The 24,866-nt window shown below is 44.6% G+C and overlaps 1 protein-coding gene and 1 long non-coding RNA gene across 16 annotated transcripts in view; one reads left to right on the forward strand and one right to left on the reverse strand.

Annotated features, from left to right (window-relative positions):
• msi2b (musashi RNA-binding protein 2b) overlaps positions 1-24,866 on the reverse strand; it is a 482,764-nt gene that overhangs the window by 121,845 nt on the left and 336,053 nt on the right. For all 13 annotated transcript variants that reach the window (XM_069910893.1, XM_069910894.1, XM_069910898.1 and 10 more), the window contains one exon: positions 16,505-16,587. In XM_069910893.1, coding sequence (XP_069766994.1) covers positions 16,505-16,587 — 83 coding nt within the window. The remainder of the gene's footprint in view (positions 1-16,504; positions 16,588-24,866) is intronic.
• On the forward strand, positions 762-20,108 carry LOC138749494 (uncharacterized). 3 transcript variants are annotated; one of them, XR_011348695.1, is made up of 4 exons: positions 762-924; positions 5,954-6,121; positions 10,462-10,574; positions 18,934-20,108. It is a non-coding gene; the product is annotated as an uncharacterized lncRNA (long non-coding RNA). The 3 variants fall into 3 exon arrangements; XR_011348696.1 differs by lacking the exon at positions 18,934-20,108 and adding an exon at positions 18,091-18,575; XR_011348697.1 differs by lacking the exon at positions 10,462-10,574.

Genomic DNA, 24,866 nt, shown 5'->3' on the forward strand with positions numbered 1-24,866 from the left:
CCTTCCTATTTCTGACTTCCACCCACACTGACTCAGTGGACACTTCCTCTGCAGCTCCCTCCCTTTCTATAGTCGTGATACTATCCCTGACAAGTAATGCTACTCCCCTCCCCCTCTACCTCCCATCCTACTCCTTTTAAAATACCTAAACCTTAGTGGTACCTGCATCAGCCAATCCTGCCCTTCCTCCAGCCAAGTTTCAGTAACGGCCACTACATCATAGATCAGTCAGTTGATAATAGACTTGGACCTGGTTAGAATCGGTGGATACAGTTGTAACCCTCAGAATCTGAAGGCTGAAACTGGCAGCAGGCGCTAACACTTCTGAGATGAAATCACATTGTCCTAGACATGACAACCAGGCGATAACAAGGCAAAGTATAACATCAGACAAATTTAAAGTGGGTTTGTTTTTTTTTGACAAACAGCTCAGGTAATGGGAGCTCATGATTCAGCTTGCTTTGTGCTTTGAGTTAGACTCTGACAAGTTTATTGCAACAAGATTTATTTATAGACCTCTAAATCCAAGCCAGTACACAGGCAGAATCTGTACAGAATGTGCACTGATCCTGGTCATAACGCTGGAACATCTTAACAAAGCAGGGATTTAACAGGAGTTAGTTTCTGACAGGAAATACTTGCAGGGGACCAGTCAGCAGGCGTCAATCTTCCGTTGCTGCGGTAACAATGTCACAATACACAATATTCCATTCTGGATGACTGAAGCAAATTTTTCATCTCACTCTGCCTGGGTAATTACACAGAAAGTATAGCACAGTAGCTGGTGTGTACGCTCCAAGAGAGTTGTCTTCTCGCCAATCTTCAACTAACCTCTGCAGGTAACCTCAGTCCCAGTCTACCCTTAAACACAGGTCCAGGAAATGATTCGACGATAAAGCAAAGCTTTTTAGTGCAGAATGACAGGTTGGTGTCTCAACTACTTCATTAGACTAAGTAAAGGGCTTTGGATTATGGTATTTGGAGTGGAATAAGGTCCTTATTTGTCAATTAAGGGGAGAATAAATGGGAGCTTTTAAAGACAATTAACAAAGGTATTCATTGGTGATTATGTTTAATTGACTTCAATGAAAATGCAGGTGCCCTGATTCATAAGTGAAAAAAATGGCAGTGATGTGATGGCAACTGTTGTTGGTGTGGACCCGGAGAAGTGGGGAGCAGAGACACAGCGCACCCCTGCCTTCCTCCTGCCCGGTCCAAATACCTGCAGCTCCGTACAGCCTGCTAAATGAGCCAACGGTGTCACCCTGGGGTCTGGGCCCAAGACAGTGGTGCCTGTGTACGGCAGCGGCCACAAGGGGTTGCAGAATCTGGCGCACGGCAGCAGTAATGGGGAGAAGGCGAAGCACGGGAGGCGACCTGAGCTCAGCGGACCCAGCAAGGGGCTCTGCGGCTGAAGGACACACACAGCAGTGAGCCGTTGGCGACGTGAGGTCAAAGGACTTACACCAGGCACTGGGTTGCTGGAGACTGGTTCACGAGAACCAGTACTGGAACCAGGATTCGAGAAGGTGCTGAAGGCAAGAAGGGCTCCAGAAATGCACTGGGTGCCAAAGGTTCCTCATTGTGCCGGAGGTTTGGATTTGGGCTCAGGTTGCCAATGGACTGGAGTCTTGTGTGGCTGCAGAGGCTGCGGAAGCACTGGAGGCGACACTCAGTGACTCTGAGGGGCTCTCTTTTGCTTCTCTTTCTTTGACTGTAAGAGGTGCTGAACAACGCTAATGGCGAATCTTTGTCTGCCTTATGGCAGACTTAAGGCAATTTTGTGTCATGTAACATTTTTGTTTCATTACATGACAAAAAATAGTATCCGATCGGAAGATTGCAGACATCATCATCATTGGTGGGGTTGTAGAGAGGGAAAAAGGTTGTCTGAGGTTACAGTGGGATACAGATCAGATGGCAAGTTGGGTGGCAGATGAAATTTAATCCAGACAAATGTAATCTCAGGAATCTTGATGCACAGAGGGACCTCGGGATGTAGGCCCATAGCTCCCCGATAGAGGGGGATAGGATTGTGAAAAAAGTATTGGATATGCTTGCCTTCGTAGACAGAGGCATCATGAAGAAGTGTTGGGGGCAGGTTGCAGCTGCTTTGGCTAAACTACACACAAGTGGTGTGTACAGTTCTGTCCAGCACATTTCAGGAAGGAGAAGGTAGCAGCGCAGAGAGAGAGAGAGCAGCGCAGAGAGAGAGAGAGAGAGAGAGAGAGTGCAGAAGAAATTCACCGTGCAGTTGAAGAACTCGGGGAAGGGGATGGGGGGAATGCAGGGACGGTGGAATTGAGAAGCAAATTACCACTGGTTTGTCAGTTGTGGGGTTTTGCAGTTTGCTTCAGCAGACTCGAGCACAGGTCTGCAGCACAAATTTTATGAAACTTCCTTTCTCTCATTGACAAAGCAAACCGGCAAAGGGGCACGTGTTCTGAAGAGGATCAAAAGGTCCAGTTGGCAGTGCCGACTTGGCTTTGGGGAGTGCACTGGCAGGACTTGATGTGCTGCTAAATACTAGTAATAATGTGTCCAGGGCTCCCATTTTTTTTCTGAAGAAGAACACGGAGCAATTTTTTATTTTAATTTACCCAGCACGGTAACAGGCCCTTCTGGTCCACAATCACGTGCCCTCCAAAAACACCAGTTAACTGACAAACACCATACATTTTGAAGGCTGTGAGGACACAGGAGGAAACCCACGCAGACACGGGGAGAACGTACAAATTCCTTACAGACAGTGGCAGACTGGAATCAGGGTCCCTGGCGCTGCAGTGCATCGCACTAACCGTACCCTATATGTGACCCCTCCACGATCGAATTGCTAGGTTAAAACAAGTCCTAAATCCGGGAATAAAAGAATGCCGGGGAAACGAATGGATTTATTTCTTATTCTTTCACAAAGCAAAGAAAGAAACATATTGATCCTGTTATCTCCTTTTCTCGGCTTCAGTTTCCATTTACTGCCTGAAAGAAGGTCACAGAAGGAAAGCTCCAAAGGAAACAGGACAGAGACATTTCATTAGCACGATCTGATGTTGTTAGCAACCAGGTCCCTCACTACCTTTGTCCCACAGAATTTATAAGCCAAATACAGAGGAGACTCTTGCAAACAGCTCCTGGATGGAGACTTGATCATATCTGCACTAGAAACTCTTTGATCAAGTTGAATCCCACTTAGTGGGACAAGCCTGTTCCTCTCCTTGTGTCGATATTTAGCTGTGTATAATAGTTGCTATGCTACTCCGACAGAGGAGCTGGAATGTTTTAATTGCAACAGCAGTATAATCAGTTTTCCCATAACAGCGAAAAGAGAACGATGGGGTTGTGAGGTAGTGTGGAGTGTGATGGGCTAACGCTGACGGCAATTTCCATGGAGCAGTTTGATTGAGAATGAAGGGCTGTGGTGCTGCTACCAAAGCTGACTTGGTGATTTCCCCAGAGGCATAATGTTCTCGACTCTGAATCTCGATGTTGTTGTTCAAATCCTGCTCTGGAAACTTTCAGCAGATAGACATAGCTGGTGCTTTGTGGGGGAAGGCTGCGCTGCTGGGTAATCTGTCAAACCAAAGCCCCCTCTACTCTCTCGCTGGATGCAAACAATCCCACGAGGCCAAGCCTGTGGATCCCTCAAAGAACGCAATTAAAACAGAATCTACTTGTGGAATCTAGCTGTGTGCACATTGCTGGCTGCCAATGCAGTAGCCACACTTCAAAACATGAAAGTTCCCTCTCTGATATTGCTGTTTTCTCGAAGCTTCCTCTCCCCTCCCCGAGCAGGAGATGGTGATCAGGTTGCTGAGCAATGGTTCTTCTACATGAGGTGAGATCCCACTGAGAGATTAGAACTGTCACACAATGCAAGAACCTCACCAGTAAAATTCTGTCAAATGTGGCGGACATTCAGCCAAATTGGACCAACCAGTTCAATGCAAGTCCTACATTAGCAGGGTCATTATGCAAAGCATTATGGGCCCTACTAAAAGCTGCGAGAAAAGTGCTGTGAAATTGCTATAACGGCAGTGGTGGGGCTGGTGTGGACCCCCAGAGAGTGGGGAGCAGAGACACAGCCCAGTCCAACTGCTGATGGCTCCATTCAGGCTTTAAACGGCCTGTAAAAGGAGTTGCTGGTGTGTTTTAAGAAAAAAATAACTGCAACCACGGGGTCTGGGCCCAAGATCGTGGAGCCTATGTTCAGCAGTGGCCTCGAGGGATTGCAGACTCTGGGGAAGCAGAGGACTGGTGCAGGGGGCCAGAAAACATGAAAAATGCACCCTGTTTCAGTAGGAGAGGCAGAGGAGATGCCCCATGGGATGGTGACCACAATGGCGGACCAGTGAGGGGCACTGAGGCTGAAGAACACAAAAGCAGAGGGCTGTGGGTGACTCGAGGCGATGAATCACATATTCTGACCTCATTTGGAACATCGTGAACAGTTTTGGGCTCCTCATTTGGGAAGGAATGTGATGTTGGAGAGGGTTCAGAGGTTCACAAAAATGATCCCAAGAATGAAAGAGTTATCAGATGAGGAGTGTTTCAACAGCTCTTGGCCTGTACTTGCTGGAATTTAAGAGAATGGGTGGGGGGGGGGGGGGAAATCTCATTTAAACATTTTGGAAGTTGAAAGGCATGGACAGAGTAGATGTAGGTTGTTTCCCATGGTGGGAGAGTCTAGGACAAGAGGGCACAACTTCGGGATTGAGGGGTGCCCGCTTAGAACAGAGATGCAGAGAAATTTCTTCAACCAGAGAGTGGTAAATCTGTGGAATTTGTTGCCACAGGTAGTTGTGGAGGCCAAGTCATTGGGTGCTTTAAGACAGAGATTGATAGGCTCTTAATTAGCCCAGGCATCAAGAGATATGGGGAGGCCAGGCAGTGGGGCTGAGTGGATCAGCTCATGATTGAATGGCAGGGCAGACTCGATGGGCTGAATGGCCCACTTCTACTCCTCAGGCCTTATGATTCCAGCAGTTCCAATGTTCAATAAAGCTTGGCCTTTACATGTCCTGCATTTCATTGTCAGAGGTGGGTGATGAGCTCAAGCCTTTGGAAGCTCTTTTGTAGCTGTGCAGACAGGCACACAGATCATGGGCACACAAACCATCTATTCATCAGTCACAATGTTTGCACTTGTCACTTGCTTGATTAAGTGCTTCGGGTATAACTCATTTCAGATGGTTTGATGTGTTTCAACACTGAATGGGCAACAGGGTGAATGTGTAAAAGTGACATGGAATGAAATGCAAAAGAAGGCGTGCAAACAATATTTAAAAAGTACAAAACGCAGCAGGTACAGGCTGAGGGAGGAGAAACAGGCTTCATGTTTCAGACCCTTCATCACAGAACCATGGAAACAATATTACAACATGTAAAACAGGCCCTTTGGCCCTTCTAGTTTGTGCTGTTTTATTATTCTGCCTAGTCCCACTGACCTGCACCCAGTCCCTCTCCCTCCTTATCCCTCCCATCCATGCACATGTCCAATTTTTTCTCAAATGTTAAAAATTGAGTCCACGTTCACCACTTCAGCTGGCAGCTTGTTTCACACTCCCACCACTCTGTGTGAAGAAGTTCCACACTCCCACTACTTCTTGTGTGAAGAAGTTCCCTCGAATATTCCCCCTAAACTTTTTCCCTTTCCCACTTAACATGTGTCCTCTAGTTTTTAAACTCACTTCAGTGGAAAAAAAATAGTTGAATTTACTGTCTATTCCCCTCATAATTTTGTAAAACTCTTATCAAATCTCTCCTCATTCTTCAACACTTCAGGGAGTAAAGTCCTAACCTGCTTTATCCTTCCCTGTAACTCAGATTCTGAAGTCCAGGCAACATCCGAGTAAATCATCTCTGCAATCTTCAACGTCTTCAACCTAATGTGGCCTGACTGGCTGAGTATTTCCAGCATTTTCTGTCCCTTTTTATTTTAGATTTCCAATATTTGCAGGTTTTTTTTCTAAAGCAACAAAGTGAGAAAGAATGATGGGATAATGCCTTGACACTGTGTACCTGTGAGAGTGAGTGGGTGATACAGAGCAGTTGTGACTGTGGGACACAGAGCGACAACCTTGCAACTAAATCAATACGACAGCAAAGAAGCCATTTGGCCCATCAAGTAAGTGCTAGCTCCTTCGGTTTTATTTGCCCACTCTTTTCCCTGCAAGTTATTTTCTCCAAGCACATAATTCCCTTTTGAAAGTCCTGCCTATTTCTACTGTGTCTTTCACATTGGCTAACCAGTAAATTGGCTGTTCAACGAACCATTCAGAAAGCCGTTTTTGCTGTTCACCAATGTTAACCGGTTCTCCGCAGCCTTTCACACTCACCACCTGGCATCCCCGAGAAGAGAGGCGCCTATCCTCCACTAAATGGACCTGGCATACCCCCCTGTCCCTTTTCAATGGGCTTACTGGCCCTGGTGATGCTACACCCTCCCTAGGCGGTCCATCCTTGGGGTGATCTGACACCTGCATGCCGGTTAGCCCAGCGTGAAAGGGATGGGGGGTGGGGGGGGGGGGTGTATGCCGGCACGTTGGCGGTTAATTACTGGGATAAAGTGTGAATGGGGCCAATCTACTGGTTAAGGGACCAGTGTGAAAGCCCATTAAACGGCACGGAGATGTAAAATCATGCCGGGGATGGACCACCTAGGTAGGTTGTATCATCCAGGGGTCATCTGATGCCTACGTGCCGATTAGCCCAGTGTGAAAGAGATGACGCGTGGATGACGTTTTTTGCATGAGTGCAGGAATGTGAAGGAAACAAAAGATTAAAAAGGTATAAACATTTCCGATCTACTGTAAACCTTTATAAATTTCTAAAGGAGTGTGGGAAAGTTACAGTGGGAGAGAGCGATGGCGGATCTTCCCTCCCAGAATTCCAGGCAGCAGAGAAACCCCTCAATGAGTGCTCTGTGCATAGAGTCCTTTCTCTGCCATTGCTCTTTCCCATGATCTTTATAAATTGTGCGCTATTCCTGCTACCATTTTCCCACGGTCCTTAATAAAAAGTTTATATAGGCCAGCACAACAGGGGTTGAAGGGCTCTTGCTGTGCTATACATAATGCTTAATTATATTATAATTAGGCATGATTAATTTTGTTTAAATACAAGTTCATAATACATAGATCAGGATTTAGGGCAGGTCCACCATCGCTCGACGCGTCACTCAGACGTCACCAGTTGAGGACAGAATCCCCTATCGCCTGGGATGGTGTGAAAGGACGCAGAGAACTGGTTAACAGTCGTCCAGTGTAATCGGCAAAAATGGCTTATTTAACCAGTTCACTGAACAGCAATTTACTGGTTAACCAGTGTGAAAGGGGCTACAGAGAGTGAGAGAGAAAACCAGCGTGCAAAATAGAAAGTGTAAAACAGAGTCCAACAAAAAAAACTTGGCAATAGTCTTCACTGAGGTACCTTGACCAGCCATTCACAACATTTCTTCGGCTGTGGCCCCCTAAGGACTCTGCTCAAAGCTTTTTGGGCCCGCTTTCCTGTGAAATAGTTGTTTTGTTTTTTTTCCGTCCTTCTCTCCTACCGACTACATAAAAAATGGGAGGTGGAAAGAAAACAGGCTTTTACTTAAATGTGCTGTGGCCCCCAGGAGGGGGCTGCAGGGGTCCCATTGAGAATGGCTGGTCTAGATGCAGTGGGAGCTCCTGATCTCTGCAACTGGGTACAGTAGAAGAGCAAAGATCCAGATGCCAGAAATCCACTTGAGAATCCGGACTTCTAAAACTTTCAAACTTAGCAAGCTTTTGTGGGCGTGCGTTCATGGGTAAATGCCACAGACGCACAGTGGCAAAAGGTGGCCTTGCTTTTTGTCAAGTGTTGACTTTATTTTTCTTTAAAGGTGTTCATTTTGATAAATGAAGCATGAATAATTGACCTGTTCATCTCTTGTTTATTCCTCCTTAAATTTGAATTTTAAAAGTACTGCCTAAGAATCCAGAAAATCCAAACTGGCCTAATCCCGAGCAGTCTGGATTTTTGGACTTCTACTGGATCTACTGAATGCGGATCAGGGATTAAGTCATCGATAACTTGCATGGGAAACTGTCCTTGGATGTTACAGGGTAGGCAATATGGAATGGGAAAGTCACTGTGGGAGTCTGTCTTGCCAGACCAATGGTTAAATTGTGTTTGTTTTCACTCTATGCAGTTAGCACAGTGGCCTGGAAAGCCTCTGTAAATCACGTAACATATTAGACACATAATAATGAGCTTACAAGGGCATGTCTGAGGGGTGTAATGTGGAAGCTCCCTGCTACACTCTCAGTTAGCTTACCCTTGCCAATAATGTGGAGCAGGGAGCTGCCGGCTGATTTTTTTTCATAATTGCCTCATTGAATTTTAATTTCAACTTGCAATTAAGAATAAAAATTACATCAAATGATGTTCCCCTTTAAAAACCATATGGTCACATCCCTACTGACCAATCTTAAAGAGATTAAGCTCCCATTTCTTTCACCTAGAGCACTCACCAGAGGCCTCAGGCTTGGCAGAGGTTAGGCCCGGGGGTTCCAACACTAACAGCAGGCCTCCAGTAAGCTGAATCAATTCTCCACTGAAGCAACCAGCAGGCCTTTCCTCACATCCTCGCTCCCAACCTCAGACACATCTCATCCCTTGATGAAGGGCTCAAGCACGAAATATTGGTTATGTATTTTCATCTTTGCTATATAAAGGACACGGTTTGACCTGCTGAGTTTCTCCAGCATTGTGTGTTTACTTCAACCACTGTGTATGCAGACTTCTGTGTTTGACTACATACCCCACCCCTTGCTCTGTCCGGACAGGGGTGTCAAGGGTAACCAGCTGGTCAAAGTCCACTCCCAGAAGAATTTCAGTATAACAAGTGAGGGCCCAACCAGCACATCCCCTCCAACATCTCTCGGCTTCTCCTTGATAAAAGATGATGCCTTTGTACTGCTTCACCTGCACTTTTTATACCACATTTTGTCTCTGCAGCACCATAACCAGTAATACAACACTACAGCACAGTACAGGCCCTTCGTCCTTCAATGTTGTGCCGGCCTATATATTCCTTTATTTTCCTAAACTCTCCCTACCCTGTAATCCTCTGTAATTCCATCCATGTGCCTGTCTAAGAGTCTCTTAAATGCCCCTAATGTTTCAGCCTCCACCACCATCCCTGGCAAGTCATTCCAGGCACCCACAACTCGTGTAAAAAAAGCTTCCCAACCTTCACTTTGTACTCATGTCCTCTGGTGTTTGCTATTACTGCCCTGGGAAACAGGTGATGGCTGTCCACCTAATCTAGTAGACCTCTATCAAGTCTCCTCTCACCCTTCTATGCTCCAAAGAGAAAAGTCCCAGCTCTGCTAATCTTGCCTCCTAAGACTTGTTTTCCAACATCCTGGTAAATCTACTCTGCACTCTCTCCATTGCTTCCACATCCTTCCTATAATGAGGTGACCAGAACTGAACATAATACTTTAAGTGTGGTTTTACCAGAGATTTGTAGAGTTGCAACATGACCTTTCTACTCCTGAACTCAATCCCCCTATTAATGAAGCCCAGCATCCCATAGGCCTTCTTAACTAACTTATCAACCTGTGCGGCGACCTTTAGGGATGTATGGATTTGAACCCCCCAAGGTTCCTCTGTTCATCCACACTCTTAAGTAACCAACCACTAACCCTGTACTCAGCTTTCTGGTTTGTCCTTCACATTGATTTGGATTGAACTCCATCTGCCTTTATACACCTGAAGGAAAAGGAATTTTCTTTCTTTTCTCATGTCTACCATAAATACTGTAGAATAGATTTTTTTATTGCTATGTGACTGGTACTTTCAATAGGGAAATGAGAATAGGATGCAAATGCTGTTTCTAATCATGTGTCTTTAAAACGTTTAAAAAAAAATCTCCAGTATCACTTCCAGAGTTCAACAATGGCGGTTCAATTCCACTCAGCTACACGATGAGAAATTCATTGGCTTTATTAAAGATCAGGACTCTTTCTTTTTTCAGACAAACTCTACTGAAAGAATGTCCAGTCTGGTAATTTGGGATGCACTTAAGGTATTTTACGAGGACAAATAATTTCTTATTCTGCTGGATTTGGTAAACATTCTAAAAGTGAACTCACTAATAGAATTAAAGTGATCGACAAATTATATTCTATGGCATCTAGTATGGATCTTTATAAGGAAAGAGTAGACTTCAAACTCTTCACGATTTATTAACTTACCCCCTATCTAGAATCAACTACTTAAACTTAAATGTCAATTTTACATATATGGAGAGAAATCAGGTAAACTGTTAGCTAGTCAAATGAAGGCAGCAGCATCTAAAAGACAAATTACAAAGATATGTAAGAAGGATGCAAACTTTACTTTTGATCATGCTGAAATTAATAAAGTGTTTTAGGAATTCTATTCAGATCTACACGAAACTGAATTTCCTGATAATTCTATTTCAATGGATAGATTCTTGCAACAATTGAATATTCCCAAAATATCACCAGAAGATCAAAACTTGTTGGAAGATTATGAGGGCATCCTTGCTGGCCTCGAATGCACTGCAGGCCTCTGGGGTCCAGGTGAGCGTTTTGTGCTTGGCTGTGATGAGGGCAAATAGCGGCTGCATGATGCACATGGATCCTGGGATGAATTGGTTATAGAAGTTGACGATACCCGCGAACTCCTGCAGCCCCTTGAGGTTGTCCGGGCGTGGGAACTCCTTGATAGCAGCAACCTTCGTAGCAGCGGGTGTGGCTCCTTTGGCTGTGATAGTATGGCCCAGGAACTGCATGGACTGTCCCGAACTGGCACTTGGCTAGGTTGATTGTGAGGCCGAAGTTGATTGTGTTGCGCCCAATGCCTGCTGGCAACGAGGATGTCGTCCAAGTAAATGAAGACGAAATTCTGGTCCCTGCCCACTGAGTCCATGAGGCGCTGTAAAGTCTGAGCGGCGTTCTTTAGCCCAAACGGCATGCATAGGAATTCAAACAAGCCAAAGGGGCTGATGATGGCCGTCTTGGGTACGTCCTTAGGGTGCACTGGGTTTTGGTGATACCCTTGCATCAGGTCAACCTTGGAGAAAACCCTCGCACCATGCAGGTTGGCCGTAAAGTCCTGGATTTGAGGGATGGGGTAACGTTCAGGAACTGACACCTCGTTGAACCGTCGATAGTCTCCGCAGGGGCGCCAGCTGCCGGAGGCTTTCAGGACCAGGTGGAGCAGCGAGGCCCATGGGCTGTCGGAGCGCCGAATGATCCCCAGCTCCAGCAGATGCAAAAACATTTCCTTCGCCACCTGGAGCTTGTCAGGCGGGAGCCGGTGTGCCTTGGCATGAACCGGTGGACCCTGAGTGGGGATGTGATGGAACACCCTGTGGTGTGGTGAGGCAGCGGAGAACTGTGGCCTGAGGAAGGCTGGGAACTCGTCCAGGATTTGCTGGAACTCGTCTCTGGGCATGCTGATCGTGGCCATCTGCGGGAGGCGTCAAAGCGAACGGCCTGGAAAGTCCGGGTGTCTACCAGGTGCCTACCTCGAATGTCCACCATGAGGCTGTGGATGAGGAGGAAGTCGGCACCCAGGATGGCAGTTGGAAGGGACGAGACAGTGAACCTCCACAAGAACTTTCACCGGCCGATCTGGAAGTGGATTGTCTTGTTCCCATACGTCCGGATCTCTGTTGCGTTGGCTGCACAGAGGGGAGGTCCGTTTCTGGACTCGATGGCTGTGGCCGAGATGACGCTGATCTGGGTCCTGGTGTCAACAAGGAAGCGCCAGCCGTTGACTGAGTCGCGCAGGTAAAGGAGGCTGTGTCCTTGGCCAGCTACCGCAGCCATTAACAGTGGCTGGCCTGCTCGTTTCCCTGGAACGAGCAGGGCTGACGACACTTCTGTGCCTTGGCTCCCCAGTGCTGGTGGTAGAAGCAGAGGCCCGGAGCGGATGCCGTGCCCCTGGTTAAGCTCTTGGTGGCTCCTGCAGGGGCTGGGTGTTCTACCGCAGCGCTAGGGGCAGGCTTGGTGTGGTCATGCCCGTGCCTCGTGACCTGCTGGACCACCAAGCCCTCCGGGAATCACTCGAGCCATAGCACTTGGGCCTTCTGAGCAACCTTCTTTGGGTCAGAAAAGCTCTCTTGGTCCTGTAACGGCCAGATGTCGTCGGGCAGATGGTCGAGGAAAAATCGCTCAAAGAGTGGGCAGTTGTTGTGATCAACCATGTGCGTGAGCATCTCGTCCATTAGCTCTATTGGGGACCCGTCCCCCCAAGGCGTCGAGGTGCAGCATCCGAGCGGCACGCTGGTGCCTGGATAGTCCAAGGGATCCGGTGAGTGCTCGCTTGATGGTCCTCTATTTGTCTTCGGCGGGAGGGTGCTGAACAAGGTGCAGCACACGTTTGGCGGTGGCCTGGTCCAGGGCGTCGATCACATGGTAGAATTTGGTCATGTCGGATGAAATCTGGCGGAGATGAAACTGAGCCTCTGCATGACCAAACCATGTCTCCAGCTCCTGAACCCACAAGTCAGGCAGCTTGACTGCTATAGCACTGATCCCAGGTTCCCTCATTTTGGGTTCAAAGATGTTTGAACCAGTCGGGGTCACCAATTGTAGCGGCAGCTATACTGCTACTGAAAGAACACACAACCAGACGGGTTGAGCTCAGTGAGCAGAAAACTGGTTTATTGCTGGCTGCCGGGCTGGACTTATACTCCCAGCCCGGACCTGGTTGAGAACCGCGCTGGGGGGTGGCGCCGATGTCACTCAGGCGTCACGTGGGTACCCCAGCGCGGGCTTCTGAGCCCGGTGCTGAGAAGAAGGGGAAACCCCCGACAGTGCCATTTTGGTCAGCTGCCCCGCCGCATGGATTATAAGCAGGGCCGGTTCGCCTGCCTAGTGGCATGCCACCCCAGCGTCAATTTTATTGATTCCTAAAGAGGTTAAAGATCTGATTGTATGTACTTCCTATAGGTCAATTTTTTTTTGGCTGAATGTAGATTTTAAGGTTCTTTCTAAGATTTTGGTCGGTAGGTTGTAAAATATCCTTCCCTCTGTTATATCTAAAATTCAGACTGGATTTATTAAAGGTCGTTATTCACATTTTAACATCTGTAGATTATTGCACATTATTCAGATATAATTCCATAATCTGTAGTTTCTCTAGATGTTGAAAAGGCCTTTGACAGCGTGGATTGGAACCATTTATTTGAAACATTGAAGAGATTGAATTTTGGTATGGGCTTTATTTCATAGATTAAATTGATTCAGGGTGTTTAGGGGAACTAGACAGGGATGTTCCCTTACCCTTTGGTATTTGATCTAGCCTTAGAACCTCTGGCAATAGCCCTTAGAGACACTCAAGAGGTTCAAGGGATTGTCAGAAACGGAGTAATTCATAAGGTTTTGAGTATGCATATGACCTATTAGTTTATATTTCAGATTCCGATAGATCTACCCCAGCGATGTTATCCATGTTTTTTTCATTTCAGCTCTTTCTCTGGATATAAATTAAACCTTCATAAAAGTGAACTTTTCCTGATTAATATGCACTCACGTTTCATTAAAGATTGTCAGAGATAATCTCACATACTTAGGAGTTAAAATGACTAAACAACTTAAAGATTTACATAAATTTTCTCCTCTATTCGAGGATGTAAGATTGTCTTTTTCTAGATGGTCTCCTTTATCGTTATCTTTAATAGGTCGTATTAATGCAGTTAAAATTATAATATTCCCTAAGTTTTTATATTTATTTCAAGCGATTCCAGTTTTCATCCCAAAGTCTTTTTTTGATAATATTGACTCAAAAGATTCTTCCTTTATTTGGAAGCACAAAAACTCAAGTAAATTTCATTTACTAAAATTGAAGAAAGATAGAGGTATGGCCCTACCTAATTTTAAATTTTATTACTGGGTTGATAATATTCATTATCTAACTCTTTGGATTTTTAAAACTTCTGACAAATTGGATTGTCCATTATGGATAGATTTAGAATTTTGTGGCCTCTTTATTGGGTACCTCTCTTCCATTTAGCTTTTCCAAGATCAATAAGGATATATCGAATACAATACTCAAACATAGATTGCGAATTTGGTTCCAATTTAGGATTTTTTAAATTTAAAAAACTGTTTCATAATTATTTTTTTCGACCATCAATAATTGATCGATCTTTCTCGACATGGAACATCAACGGTATTATTTCATTTGCAAATTTATTTAAGGAAGGTTGTTTAATGTCTTTTGAATACCTGATAAGTAAATATGACATCAAATATTCACATTTTTTGATATTTACAGATTAGAAATTTCATAAATACCATATTACCAGACTTTCCATTGTTTCTTTTGAATATTTAAGTTTCGATACATGTATTAATATCAAGATACAAAAAATAATACTCACATAACCATATCAAATCCATTAAACATGATATATTCTATACCTCCCAAAACCCCCAACTCCCTCAAATAATAACCCATGAAAAGCAGAAAAGAAAGAAAAAGAAAAAAAATAAGTAAAAAATAAATTATAGATATAAAAAGAAAGAAAGATAACTGGTGATCAAAATGTCACCACTATTCACTCAATTTTAGCCTTTTTGGTATTTATTTATTCGAAGGAGTTAATGAGGTTTAGGGAAAACCCTTTATAAATTTATATCTCCAATATGTAAATATGGCCTCATATTTTCAAAAAAGTATCATATATATTCCTTAAATTATATGTAATCATCTCAAGAGGTATACAACTATGTATTTCTGCATGCCATCTTTCTATTCCTAAATGCAAATATGATTTCCATGTCTCTACTAGGGTCTTTCCATCAGATCTAGTTGATAATATTTTTCAATTGAATCCTTCTCAGAAAGGATTAATTGGAATGAAATAAGATAGATTATTGAAATTATGTACAGTACTTCACGGTAGGATTAAAAAATCTTGGGAATTGGAATTTTTTAAGACCCTTATCGGAGTATCTATGAGACAGGATTCTTAAACTGGTGAATACATCTTCAATATGTGCCCTACATTCATTCATCCAATTCAAAGTGATGCATTGTGTTCACATGTCTAAAGATAAACCAGCTTATATCTTTTCTAATATTAACCCTTCTTAAGACTAATGCAAATCTGATATTGCTACATTGACACATAAGTTTGGGTCTTGTCCATCTTTAGAAGTCTATTGGAAAGACATTTTTAATATCTTTTCAACTGAATTTCAGCTGGAACTGTAGCCCAATCCAATAGACATAGGGAGTTTTTCTGTACCTGTACCTGCACCTGTACCACGGGTTGGGGCCTTCTCTACATTGTTGGCTAGAAGAGCCATCTTACTCAAACGGAAAGACTCTTGACCTCCAACAGTCTTTCAGTGGTTCTCTCATATTATGTCCTGTTTAAGTTCAGAAAAAAATTAGATATCATGTATTTGATTCATTGGTGAAATTTGAAGATATATGGTGACCTTTTGTGCTTTATTTTTATTTTATGCAAATGTGATTAGATGAGATATAGTTTAACCTTTGTTTTTTGATTCACGGTGTGAATCAAAAGCTACAAAATATATGTAACCCTCAGGATAAGCTGCTTAGATGGTTTTTCTCGATTAGTTTTTTTTTAAAGAGAGTAGGTTAGGTGGGGTTTGAGTGAGTGTGTTTTTTTCTTTTGATCCGTCTTCATCCAGTGCAGTGGAATGGGACTGAAGTTTAATCTTGATATATATATACATATGTGATATTGCACTGTATTTATTATAAAAAACAATAAGATTGAAAAAAACTCCATCTGCCACTTTTCTGCCTGACTCAGCATCCTGACTATATATTCTTGTAATCTTCGACAACCTTCAGCTCCATCCAAAACTCCTCCAACTTTCATGTCATCAGGAAACTTTCTGACCCCTCCTTCCGCATCTTCATCCAGGTCACATAAAAATCACAAAGAGCATGGGTCCCAGAACAGATCCTTGTGGCCCCTCCACTAGTCACTAACCTCCAGGCAAAATATTTCTCTTCCTCTACCACTCTGCTTTCTACATGCAAACCAATTTCTTTATCCACTCAGCCAACATTCCACTGAACCCATGCCTCGTGATCTTCTTGATGAATCTCTCACAGAGCACCTTGCTAAAACTCCATGCAGACCACATCTACCACCCTACCCTCAACACTTAATTTTGTTACCTCTTCAAAAAACTCAATTACGCTCGTAAGGCACAACCTTCTCTTCACAAAGCCATGCTGACTGGACTTCTCCAAATGCTCACAGATCCTAACAAGAATCCTCTCCCATAGTTTGCACACCTCTGGCATAAGACTTGCACGCACCTTTGTCAGTGAGCGTGTGTGCATACGTGCATCTTTGTGTGCCTGGGCGTTTCTGGGTGCACCCCCCACGAATTACCCAGCCTGCACAAATCCACTTGTCCTGTGCATTGCCTTGAGTCAGGACTGCTGTGAGAAAAGGGGAGTAGGGAACAGTACATGTGACAGGATGTACCCAACCACAGCCACTTACCATTTTATTATTGATTTCATGGAAATGGATTTCACAGACTTTTTCAACAACTTCTTCATTTTCAAAAGTTACAAAGCCAAATCCTGAAAGAGAAACAGAAGTGGAAAGGAATGTTAGCTGCTGTTGTTTAATGAGGACCACCCAGATTGCCGGCCAACTCCACTGGGGACCATGGATCAGCCAGGTACTTCCTGCACCCTGCCACTAATTTCCAGCTACTCTCAAGCTTTAATTAGTCTCCCAAGGACTATGAACACATAATTAAGGCAAAGAGCGAACAACCAATGGACAACAATCGCCCTGATGCTTCTGTAGCGTTTACTCCGCATGAGATAATTGGTCTGCCCAACCTTGTGCTTATACTGCTACAACCCCCGTGGATCTCCTAATCCCTGACACAGCAGAGTACAATAGAAGCTATCTTGCTGACAAAGAATGGTTCCAGACGCTAACAAAATTGGCCAGATCCATCTCTGGCTCTGACCTCCCATCCATTGCAACATCTGTGAGGCGCTGCCTCAAGAAGGCAGCCAACATCATAAAGATCCCCCCATCACCCCGGTCAACACTGCTACCTACGGACAGAAGGTACAGAAGCTTGAAGACCAGCACTTCCAGGTTCAAGAACAGCTTCTTTCCAACAGCTGTCAGGCTCCTGAACCTCCCCTTGTTACACTGATCAGGGACTGCTTCACCTCTACAAAAGGACTGTCTGCACTTTTGCTGAGTCTCTTCTATTGCACTAGAATAACTGTGAACATTTTTTTTGTATTTATTGCCTCATTTAATTAATTTAAGTATGGTCATGTGGTCATACAGCAGTGAAATAGGCCCTTTGGCTCAACTTGCCCGCTGACCAAAATGTCCCACCCACACTAGTTCCACCTGGCTGCATTTGGCCCATAGCCCTCTAAACCCATCCTTTCTATGTATCAGTCCAATTCTTTCTCAAATTTTACAATAGGACCTCCCTCATCCACCTCCTCCAGCAGCCCATTCCATACACCCACCACCCTCTGTGTAAAAAAAAAGTTACCCTTCAGGTTCTTTTTATATCTCTCCCCTCTAACCTTAAATCTACGTCCTCTAGTTCCAGATTCACTGACTCTACGTTCACCCGATCTATTCCTTGGTAAGACCTCTTATCACATCCATCTACCTTTTGACTCCTCCCCCTGCCATTCATCTTTGTACCAGTCTTTGTACGGACACCAGCCTGTTTTTTTTACTCATAGCTTGAGGAAGGGCTCAGGTCCAAAAATTTGGTTGGACAGCTTTACCTCCTGCTGCAAGACCTACCGAGTTCTCCCAGCATTTTGGGTTTCATTGCTGCTTTAACAGCCCCCCCACCACCACCGCCCCACCCCAGAAGGAGGTTTATTTTAGGTGGGTTAAGAAACACGTTAAAACAGGATAGATTGAAATCTAATGAGAGTACATTATCCTGTCGGCTAAAAATGGCAAACAGGAAATTAAGGCCACATCATATGGACATTATTTCACCTTTTTTCTCCCCAGTTATTTTTTTTTAAATTTTGTATTTACAAATTGTTATTTATAGTAATTTTGCACCTTATTCTTTACAGCGCTACTGCCACAAAACGACTAAATTTGTGACATGTTTATGGCAATAAACCTGATTCTGCTGCGATGGTGTTGGAAATGAGCAGGCGACAGGGGAATGCGATGAGGTCCCTTTAAAACGTGGCCGAGGTCATCCTAACAAGGCATCAGTCTGCTGCCAAACAAGGATCCACTGAAGGCAGCTCTCAGGTCCCAGCCCAACCCAAGCGCGAATCTTGTTTCAGATGCATCGCAAGGCTCTGCAGTTCAGCTTCACTAAATGCTCAACAGACGAACTAAACATAGCATTTTTACACAGCATTTCCCACACACTGCATATTTAAATTTAATTATAACTGCACACATTTAGGGTGCATTACAGCCCGCAAAAGGCAGAATAGAGATGAACCTCTTGGTTATGTTTTAAAGTATGCTGCTATTCTGTCAAAGGCCTTCTCTGCGTCTAAAGCAACTGCTACTGTTGGCGCTTTACTCCCTTCTACTGCATGAATGAAGTTAATAAATTTACAGATATTGTCTGTTGTTCGTCTTTTTTTAATAAATCCAGTTTGGTCTAGATTTACTATTTTAGGTACATAGTCGGCTAATCTGTTTGCTAATAGTTTAGCTATTAAAAAAAATGTATGCTGCTATCACAGAGCATTATTGGAAATGAATCTGCCTGGTGGACTGTGAAAGCATTTGTGTTCGTTCGGACCCTTGGGAAATCTCCCTTGTGGAGTAACTTCAAACATGGGGACGACATTAAAGTTCCCCAGCATGGAAACAGGTTGTGGGCCTAGATCAGGTCCTGGTTCATGCCCATGTAAATTCATATTAACATTCTCTTTCTCTTTTCCCAACAGCTTCTTCATTATCAATCATCCGCACTTCTGTCACCTTCTCCATGAGCAACTCAGGGGGCCTGTACCCCTGAGATTAATCAATCCCCCCCTCTGGCAACTGAACCATCGGTTTGTCAAGGGTGTCGAATGGAGGATGCCTTTTGAGGCAGCTTTATAATTTCTCATGGCACAGAAATAAATATTAGTTTTTAGCCAAAAATGCAAGTCCCAACAGTACTGCACCACCTTAGGACAGCTCTGGGCAGACAGCCTGGATTTAAACAAAAAAAATCTGCAGTTGCTAGGGTCGAGTGAATCACACCTGTGAAGGCCAGGTCCTGGCCAAATGTTCAACGCTGGTCTGACTCAGCGGAGAAACAACAGATAGAGTCATTACTGCCTGCATGAACAAGCCGCGGGAGAAGTTGGGTGCCTCACAACCGTGCGTGTCTAACAACTCACTCGACATGCACACTCCACTAGCTAGCTGGCTTCAAATTCAAAGGTGTCTCGTCGAAGGCTCCTTTTATTGTCAAGTCATAATACATTAAAAATGTAACACACATGATACTCTTCAACTTTTGCCTGCCACAAAGAGTTGCCATGAGCACTGCCCAGCAGCCCCGACAGTAAGAGAAAGAGAAGCAAAAGAGAATCCCTTCGATGACACTGCTGGGTCAAGTCATGGCCATCAATGCAAGCTTGTTTTTTTAACTATAGGGGCATCGCAGCCAACCAATCCTTTCTTCAGGTCCACACTGACTTTCAAATGGTGTCAGGAGCACACACATGTGCACAATCACACAGATCAACTCCTACTGGTCTGCAAAATGGCCCAGGGAGCCACTCGCCTCAAGGACATGCAGGCCTTGCTATCGGATCAGATCAGCCCAGGCATCAGGTCGAATCTTTCAACGTTGATACCCTTTGGTTTATGGGACGTGCTGGAATATCTCTCCCTGGAGCATAGGAGGACTGAGGGATAGATGTTTGGGATGCTTGCCTTCATCAGCCAGGAGCAGGGAGGTCACATTACAACTGCACAAGATGATGGTGAGACCACACTTATGAGTGTTACATAAGAACATAAGAAATTGCTGTAGGATTAGGTCATCCGGCCCATCAATCCTGCTCCTCCATTGAATGTGATCATGGGTCATCTGATGATAGGCTCATCTCAACCTACCTTTTCCCCATATCACTTAATTCCCTTACTAAGTAGAAATCTAGCCAACCTTGTCTTAAATATATTTACTGAGGTCACCTCCATGCTTCAGTGGGTAGCGAATTCCACAAATTCACCACCGTCTAGGAAAAGCAGTTCCTCCTCGTCTCTATCGTTAAACTACTACCCGGAATCTTGAGGCTACGTCCCTTAGTTCTGGTATTGTCTGCAGTTCTGCGCACCCAGCTACCAGAAAGATATCATTAAGCTGCAAAGATTCACAAGAGTGAAACCGATAAAGACAAACTTGAAGTGAAAGGAGGGGTCAGATAGTCTGGGTGTTTTCTGCTTGAAGCGTGGGGGCCCAAGGGGGGCACATTATAGATCATCATGAGGGGCATGGATAAGATGAATGGTTATCATCTTCTTCCCCCGGGGTAGGGGAATCAAATCTGGAGGACATAGATACAAGGTGAGAGGGGAAAGGTTTAAAGGGTCAACTTTCTCTCTCAGATGGTGGTGGGTCTGTGTATAGGCGGATAGAATTGCAATGTTTAAAAGATATTTCCACAGTACAAATTGAATGAGTCAATGAGCTCCACATTACCAGTATGACTACCTCTGTAGTAGTTCAAAATGCATTTTTAGAAGACCTTTCTTCTGTTGAAATGTCCATGTTTTAGTCATCAGAAAGTGGGCTGCTATACTGCAGGTTGAGATTGAATTATTTGAATGAGAGCGGAACAGTTGGCGCAAAATCTTTACAGCGCCAGTAAACAAGACTTTGGTTCGAATCCCACGCTGACTGTACGTTCTCCCTGTGTCTGCATTTGTTTTCCCTGGGAGCTCTGGTTTCCTCCCACTGTTCAAAATGTACCGGGGGGGTGTAGGTTAATTGGGTGGCACAGACTCATGGGTTGAACTGGCCTGTTACCATGCTGTATGTCTAAATTTAATTTAAAAGGTATGTGAATAGGGAAGGTTTAGAGCAAAATGGGCCACATACAGGTAAATGGGATGAGCTTGGGTAGACAACTTGGCCAGCAGGGTCAAGTTGGGCCAAAGCACCTGTTTCTTTGATGGAAGATCCCCTAGGAACATGGTCAGAATCATAGAATATTACAGCATAGTACAGACTCTTTGGCCCATGATGTTGCGTTGACCTCTATAACAATCTAAATCAGCCATTCTCAACGGAGGCAGTATGCCCTCACCTTTGGGGGCCACAGCACATTTAATGTGGGGGGGAGGGGGGGAAACAGACTGAAATCATAAATTTTTTTTAATGTACTCAGTAGTAGAGAAGAACGGAAGAAACCGACTAAACTTGACTGCTTCACTTTGTGCAGGGTCCTAAGGTGGCCATAGCCAAAAAAAGGTTGAGAATGGCTGGTCTAAACCTTCCCTACCTCACATTCTTAACCCTCCATGAGGCTGTCTAAGAGTCTTTTAAACAGCCTTCACCACCACCCCTAGCAATACAATCCAGGCACCCACCACTCTCTCTGTAAATAACCTACACCTGACATCTCCCTGAAACTTTCCTCCCTTCACCTGAAACAGAAGTCCTCTGGTGTTCAGAAACAGGACAGACACTGTTTATAGTACTTGACCTGGACCAGTACTCCCCTCGCCTGCAGATGTGGTTTCATGAGACCTAAACCCTGCTGAGCACAGCAAGAACTCGTGTGAACTGGAACCAAGCAACAGGCAATCATAACGTTAAATGGATGGGACAGTTGGGTTGTGCTGGCCATCTGGGCCCTTGTATTGGGAAGTGTTAATCTGTATTGAGAGAGGCACCAGTGAGTGTTGGCCATCTTTTGTAGTTAGCTTCTGAAAACCATGATTAGATCTACAGCGGCAGCTGGCTCAGGTTCAGACGCTGAACTCCAAGCAGGACAGGAAGGTGAAAATTAGCAAAGAAAAGTCTGACAGAAGGACCAGAGAGGGGTAAATCAGAAGGAAAATAAAAGCGGCATGTCCACTTGCATCGGAAGGTTTGCGTCAGTTCCGATCAGAGTTCCTGTCTGGAAGCTAAGCTGGCCCAGAAGGAGATGGCTGGAGAGTCTGCCATCCTTACACTTTAGATGAGAAACCTCCGAGAAAATTTCCCTGACAACTTTAAGCGTGGTGGAAACAAAATCAAACCTGGATAAGGCCCAGGAGAAAAACAACTTACAGGGGTGCAGGGAACTGACAGGAGCCAGAATAGAGTAAATGGCCCAAATGGCCTCATTCTGTGCCAGAATGATTGATTCTACTTTGATGATCTGCCTTCACTAAAACTTTATGGCAAGTCCCTTGGACAAAGGCATCAGACTGGTGAGATCTGTCCTGACCTGAAACATTGACCCTCTATTTCTCCCCATGGATGCTGCCTGAGCCGTTGAGTCCCTCCAGCCTCTTATCCTTGGCGCAAAGTTCCAGCAGCTGCAGTTTGTGTTTCTCTAAGGTCTGAACGATGCTTGCAGAAGACCCCTTTGTGGAATTATCCCTCTGCTGGATCAATGTCCCCAATCAGAGTCACACATCGGAAACCCAACAGGTAAACCCTGCCAAGGAGTAAAACGTGAATGGCTATAAATGCTGTGATTGTAGTAAAAACAAAGATATGTTGGAGGAACTTGCAACGTCTATAGGAGGTAAAGATATATTACCGATGTTTCAGGCCTAAGCCCCTCTTCAAGGTCTGCACTCACAGAGGAAAACCCTCCCCATCAATTCTCACCTTTCCTTTCTCCTGTCCTCCTCTCCAAATGCAATATCACCTTTTGTCTATTTGAGCTGTTCCCCCTGCCATTTCTTTTTTTTATTCTGGGGCCCGACTGCCTTTTCTCATTTCTTTTTTTTAATTCTGGGGTCAGACTGCCTTTTCTCATTCCTTGAAGGGCTCTGGCCCAAACCTCCTGCCAGCCATAACCCATCTGGAGAAGACTCGCTTGCCCGAGTTCTCAGTCACATGGGAATGGTATTTCTTAGCTCAGAGATCCTCCCCCATTCCAAAGCTGCCCACACGTCCTTTTTCTCTTTTCCTTCTATGGATGTTGCATGACCTGCTGAGTTTCTCAGATTTCAGATTTATTGTCAGAGAACATATATGACATCATATACAACCCCTGAGATTCCTTTTGCCTTTGGGCCAGGCAGATTTACCACTAATTGATTATGCAAAAAATAAACTGTACACAGTGTAAAAATGTAAACGAATAAAGAACTGTTAACAAATAATGAATGTAAACAAACTGACAGTGCAATACAGAGAGAATAAAAAAGAAAATCAATAAAGTGCACAAGTAAGAGTCCATAATTGAGTCTCAGGTTGAGTTTGTGGTTGAAGAGTCTGATGGTGGAGGGGGAGCAGCTGTTCCTGAACCTGGTGGTGCAAGGCTTGTGGCACCTACACCTCTTTCCTGATGGTAGCAGCGAGAACAGAGTGTGTACTGGGTGTTGTGGGACTTTGATGATTGCTGCTGCCCTCCGACGGCAGCGTTCCCTCTAGATGTACTCAATATTGGGGAGGGTTTTGCCTGTGATGTCCTAGGCTGCGCCCACTATCTTTTAGAGGCCTTTATGCTCAAGGATATTGGTGTTCTCATACCAGACTGGGTTGCAGCCAGTCAGCACACTTTCTACCACACCTTTGCAGAAATTTGCCACGGTTTCTGGTGTCATACCAAACCTCCGCAAACTCCTAAGGAAGTCAAGGTGCTGGCGTGCTTTCTTCATGATATCATTGGTGAGTTGGGTCCAGGAAAGATCCTCTGAGATAATGACTCCCAAGGACTTACATTTGCTCACCCTCTCCATCTCTGATCCCCCAATGATCATTCAATCGTACACCTCTGGGTTTCCCTTCCTGAAGTCAACAATCAGCTCCCTAGTTTTGGTGACATTGAGCGCAAGGTTGTTGTTGGTGCACCATTCAGTCAAGTCTTCAATCTTCCTTTATACAACCTACTACTGTGGTATCCTCGGCAAATTTGAGGATGGTGTTATTGTTGTACCGAAGTGTAAAATGAGTGGAGCAGGGGGCTAAAAACGCAGCCCTGTGTTGTTCTGGTACTGATGGAGATTGTGGAAGAGAAGTTCTGACCAATCTTCACTGATTATGGTCTGGAGGTTAGGAAATCCATTATCCAATTACACAGTGGGGTGTTGCCTCCCAGGTCTTGGAGTTTACTGATCAGTTTTGACAGGATGATCTAGCACGTTGGTGTATTGCACCCGACCCCAGCATCTGCAGACTTTCTTATTTAACTCCAAGCAGAGATCCATAGAACAATAGGACAGAAACAGGACCCTTTGGCCCTTCTAGTCTGTGTCAATCCATTTTTTTTGCCTATTCCTACTGACCTGCACCTTCCATAGCCTTCCATACCTCTCCCATTCATGTACCTGTCCAAATTCTTCTTAAATATAAAAATTGAGCCTTCATTCACCATCTCATCTGGCAGCTCGTTCCACTCTCCAACCACTCTCTGTGGAAAAGAAGTTCCCCCTAAACTTTTCCCCATAACCCATGTCCTCTGGTTTGTATCTCACCTATCCTCAGTGGAAAAAGCCTATCTACATTTACTCTGCCTATCCCCCTCATAATTTTAAATACCTCTATCTAATCTCTCCTCATTCTTCTATGCTCCAGGGAATAAAGTCCTAACATTTAACTTTTCCCTGTAACTCAGTTCCTGAAGTCCAGGCAACATCCTAGTAAATCTTCTCTCCACTCTCTTTATCTTATTGATACCTTTCCTGTAGTTATGTGACCAAATCTGCACACAATACTCAA

This window comes from Narcine bancroftii, chromosome 14, assembly GCF_036971445.1.
Source record: "Narcine bancroftii isolate sNarBan1 chromosome 14, sNarBan1.hap1, whole genome shotgun sequence".
Classification (NCBI taxonomy): domain Eukaryota; kingdom Metazoa; phylum Chordata; class Chondrichthyes; order Torpediniformes; family Narcinidae; genus Narcine; species Narcine bancroftii.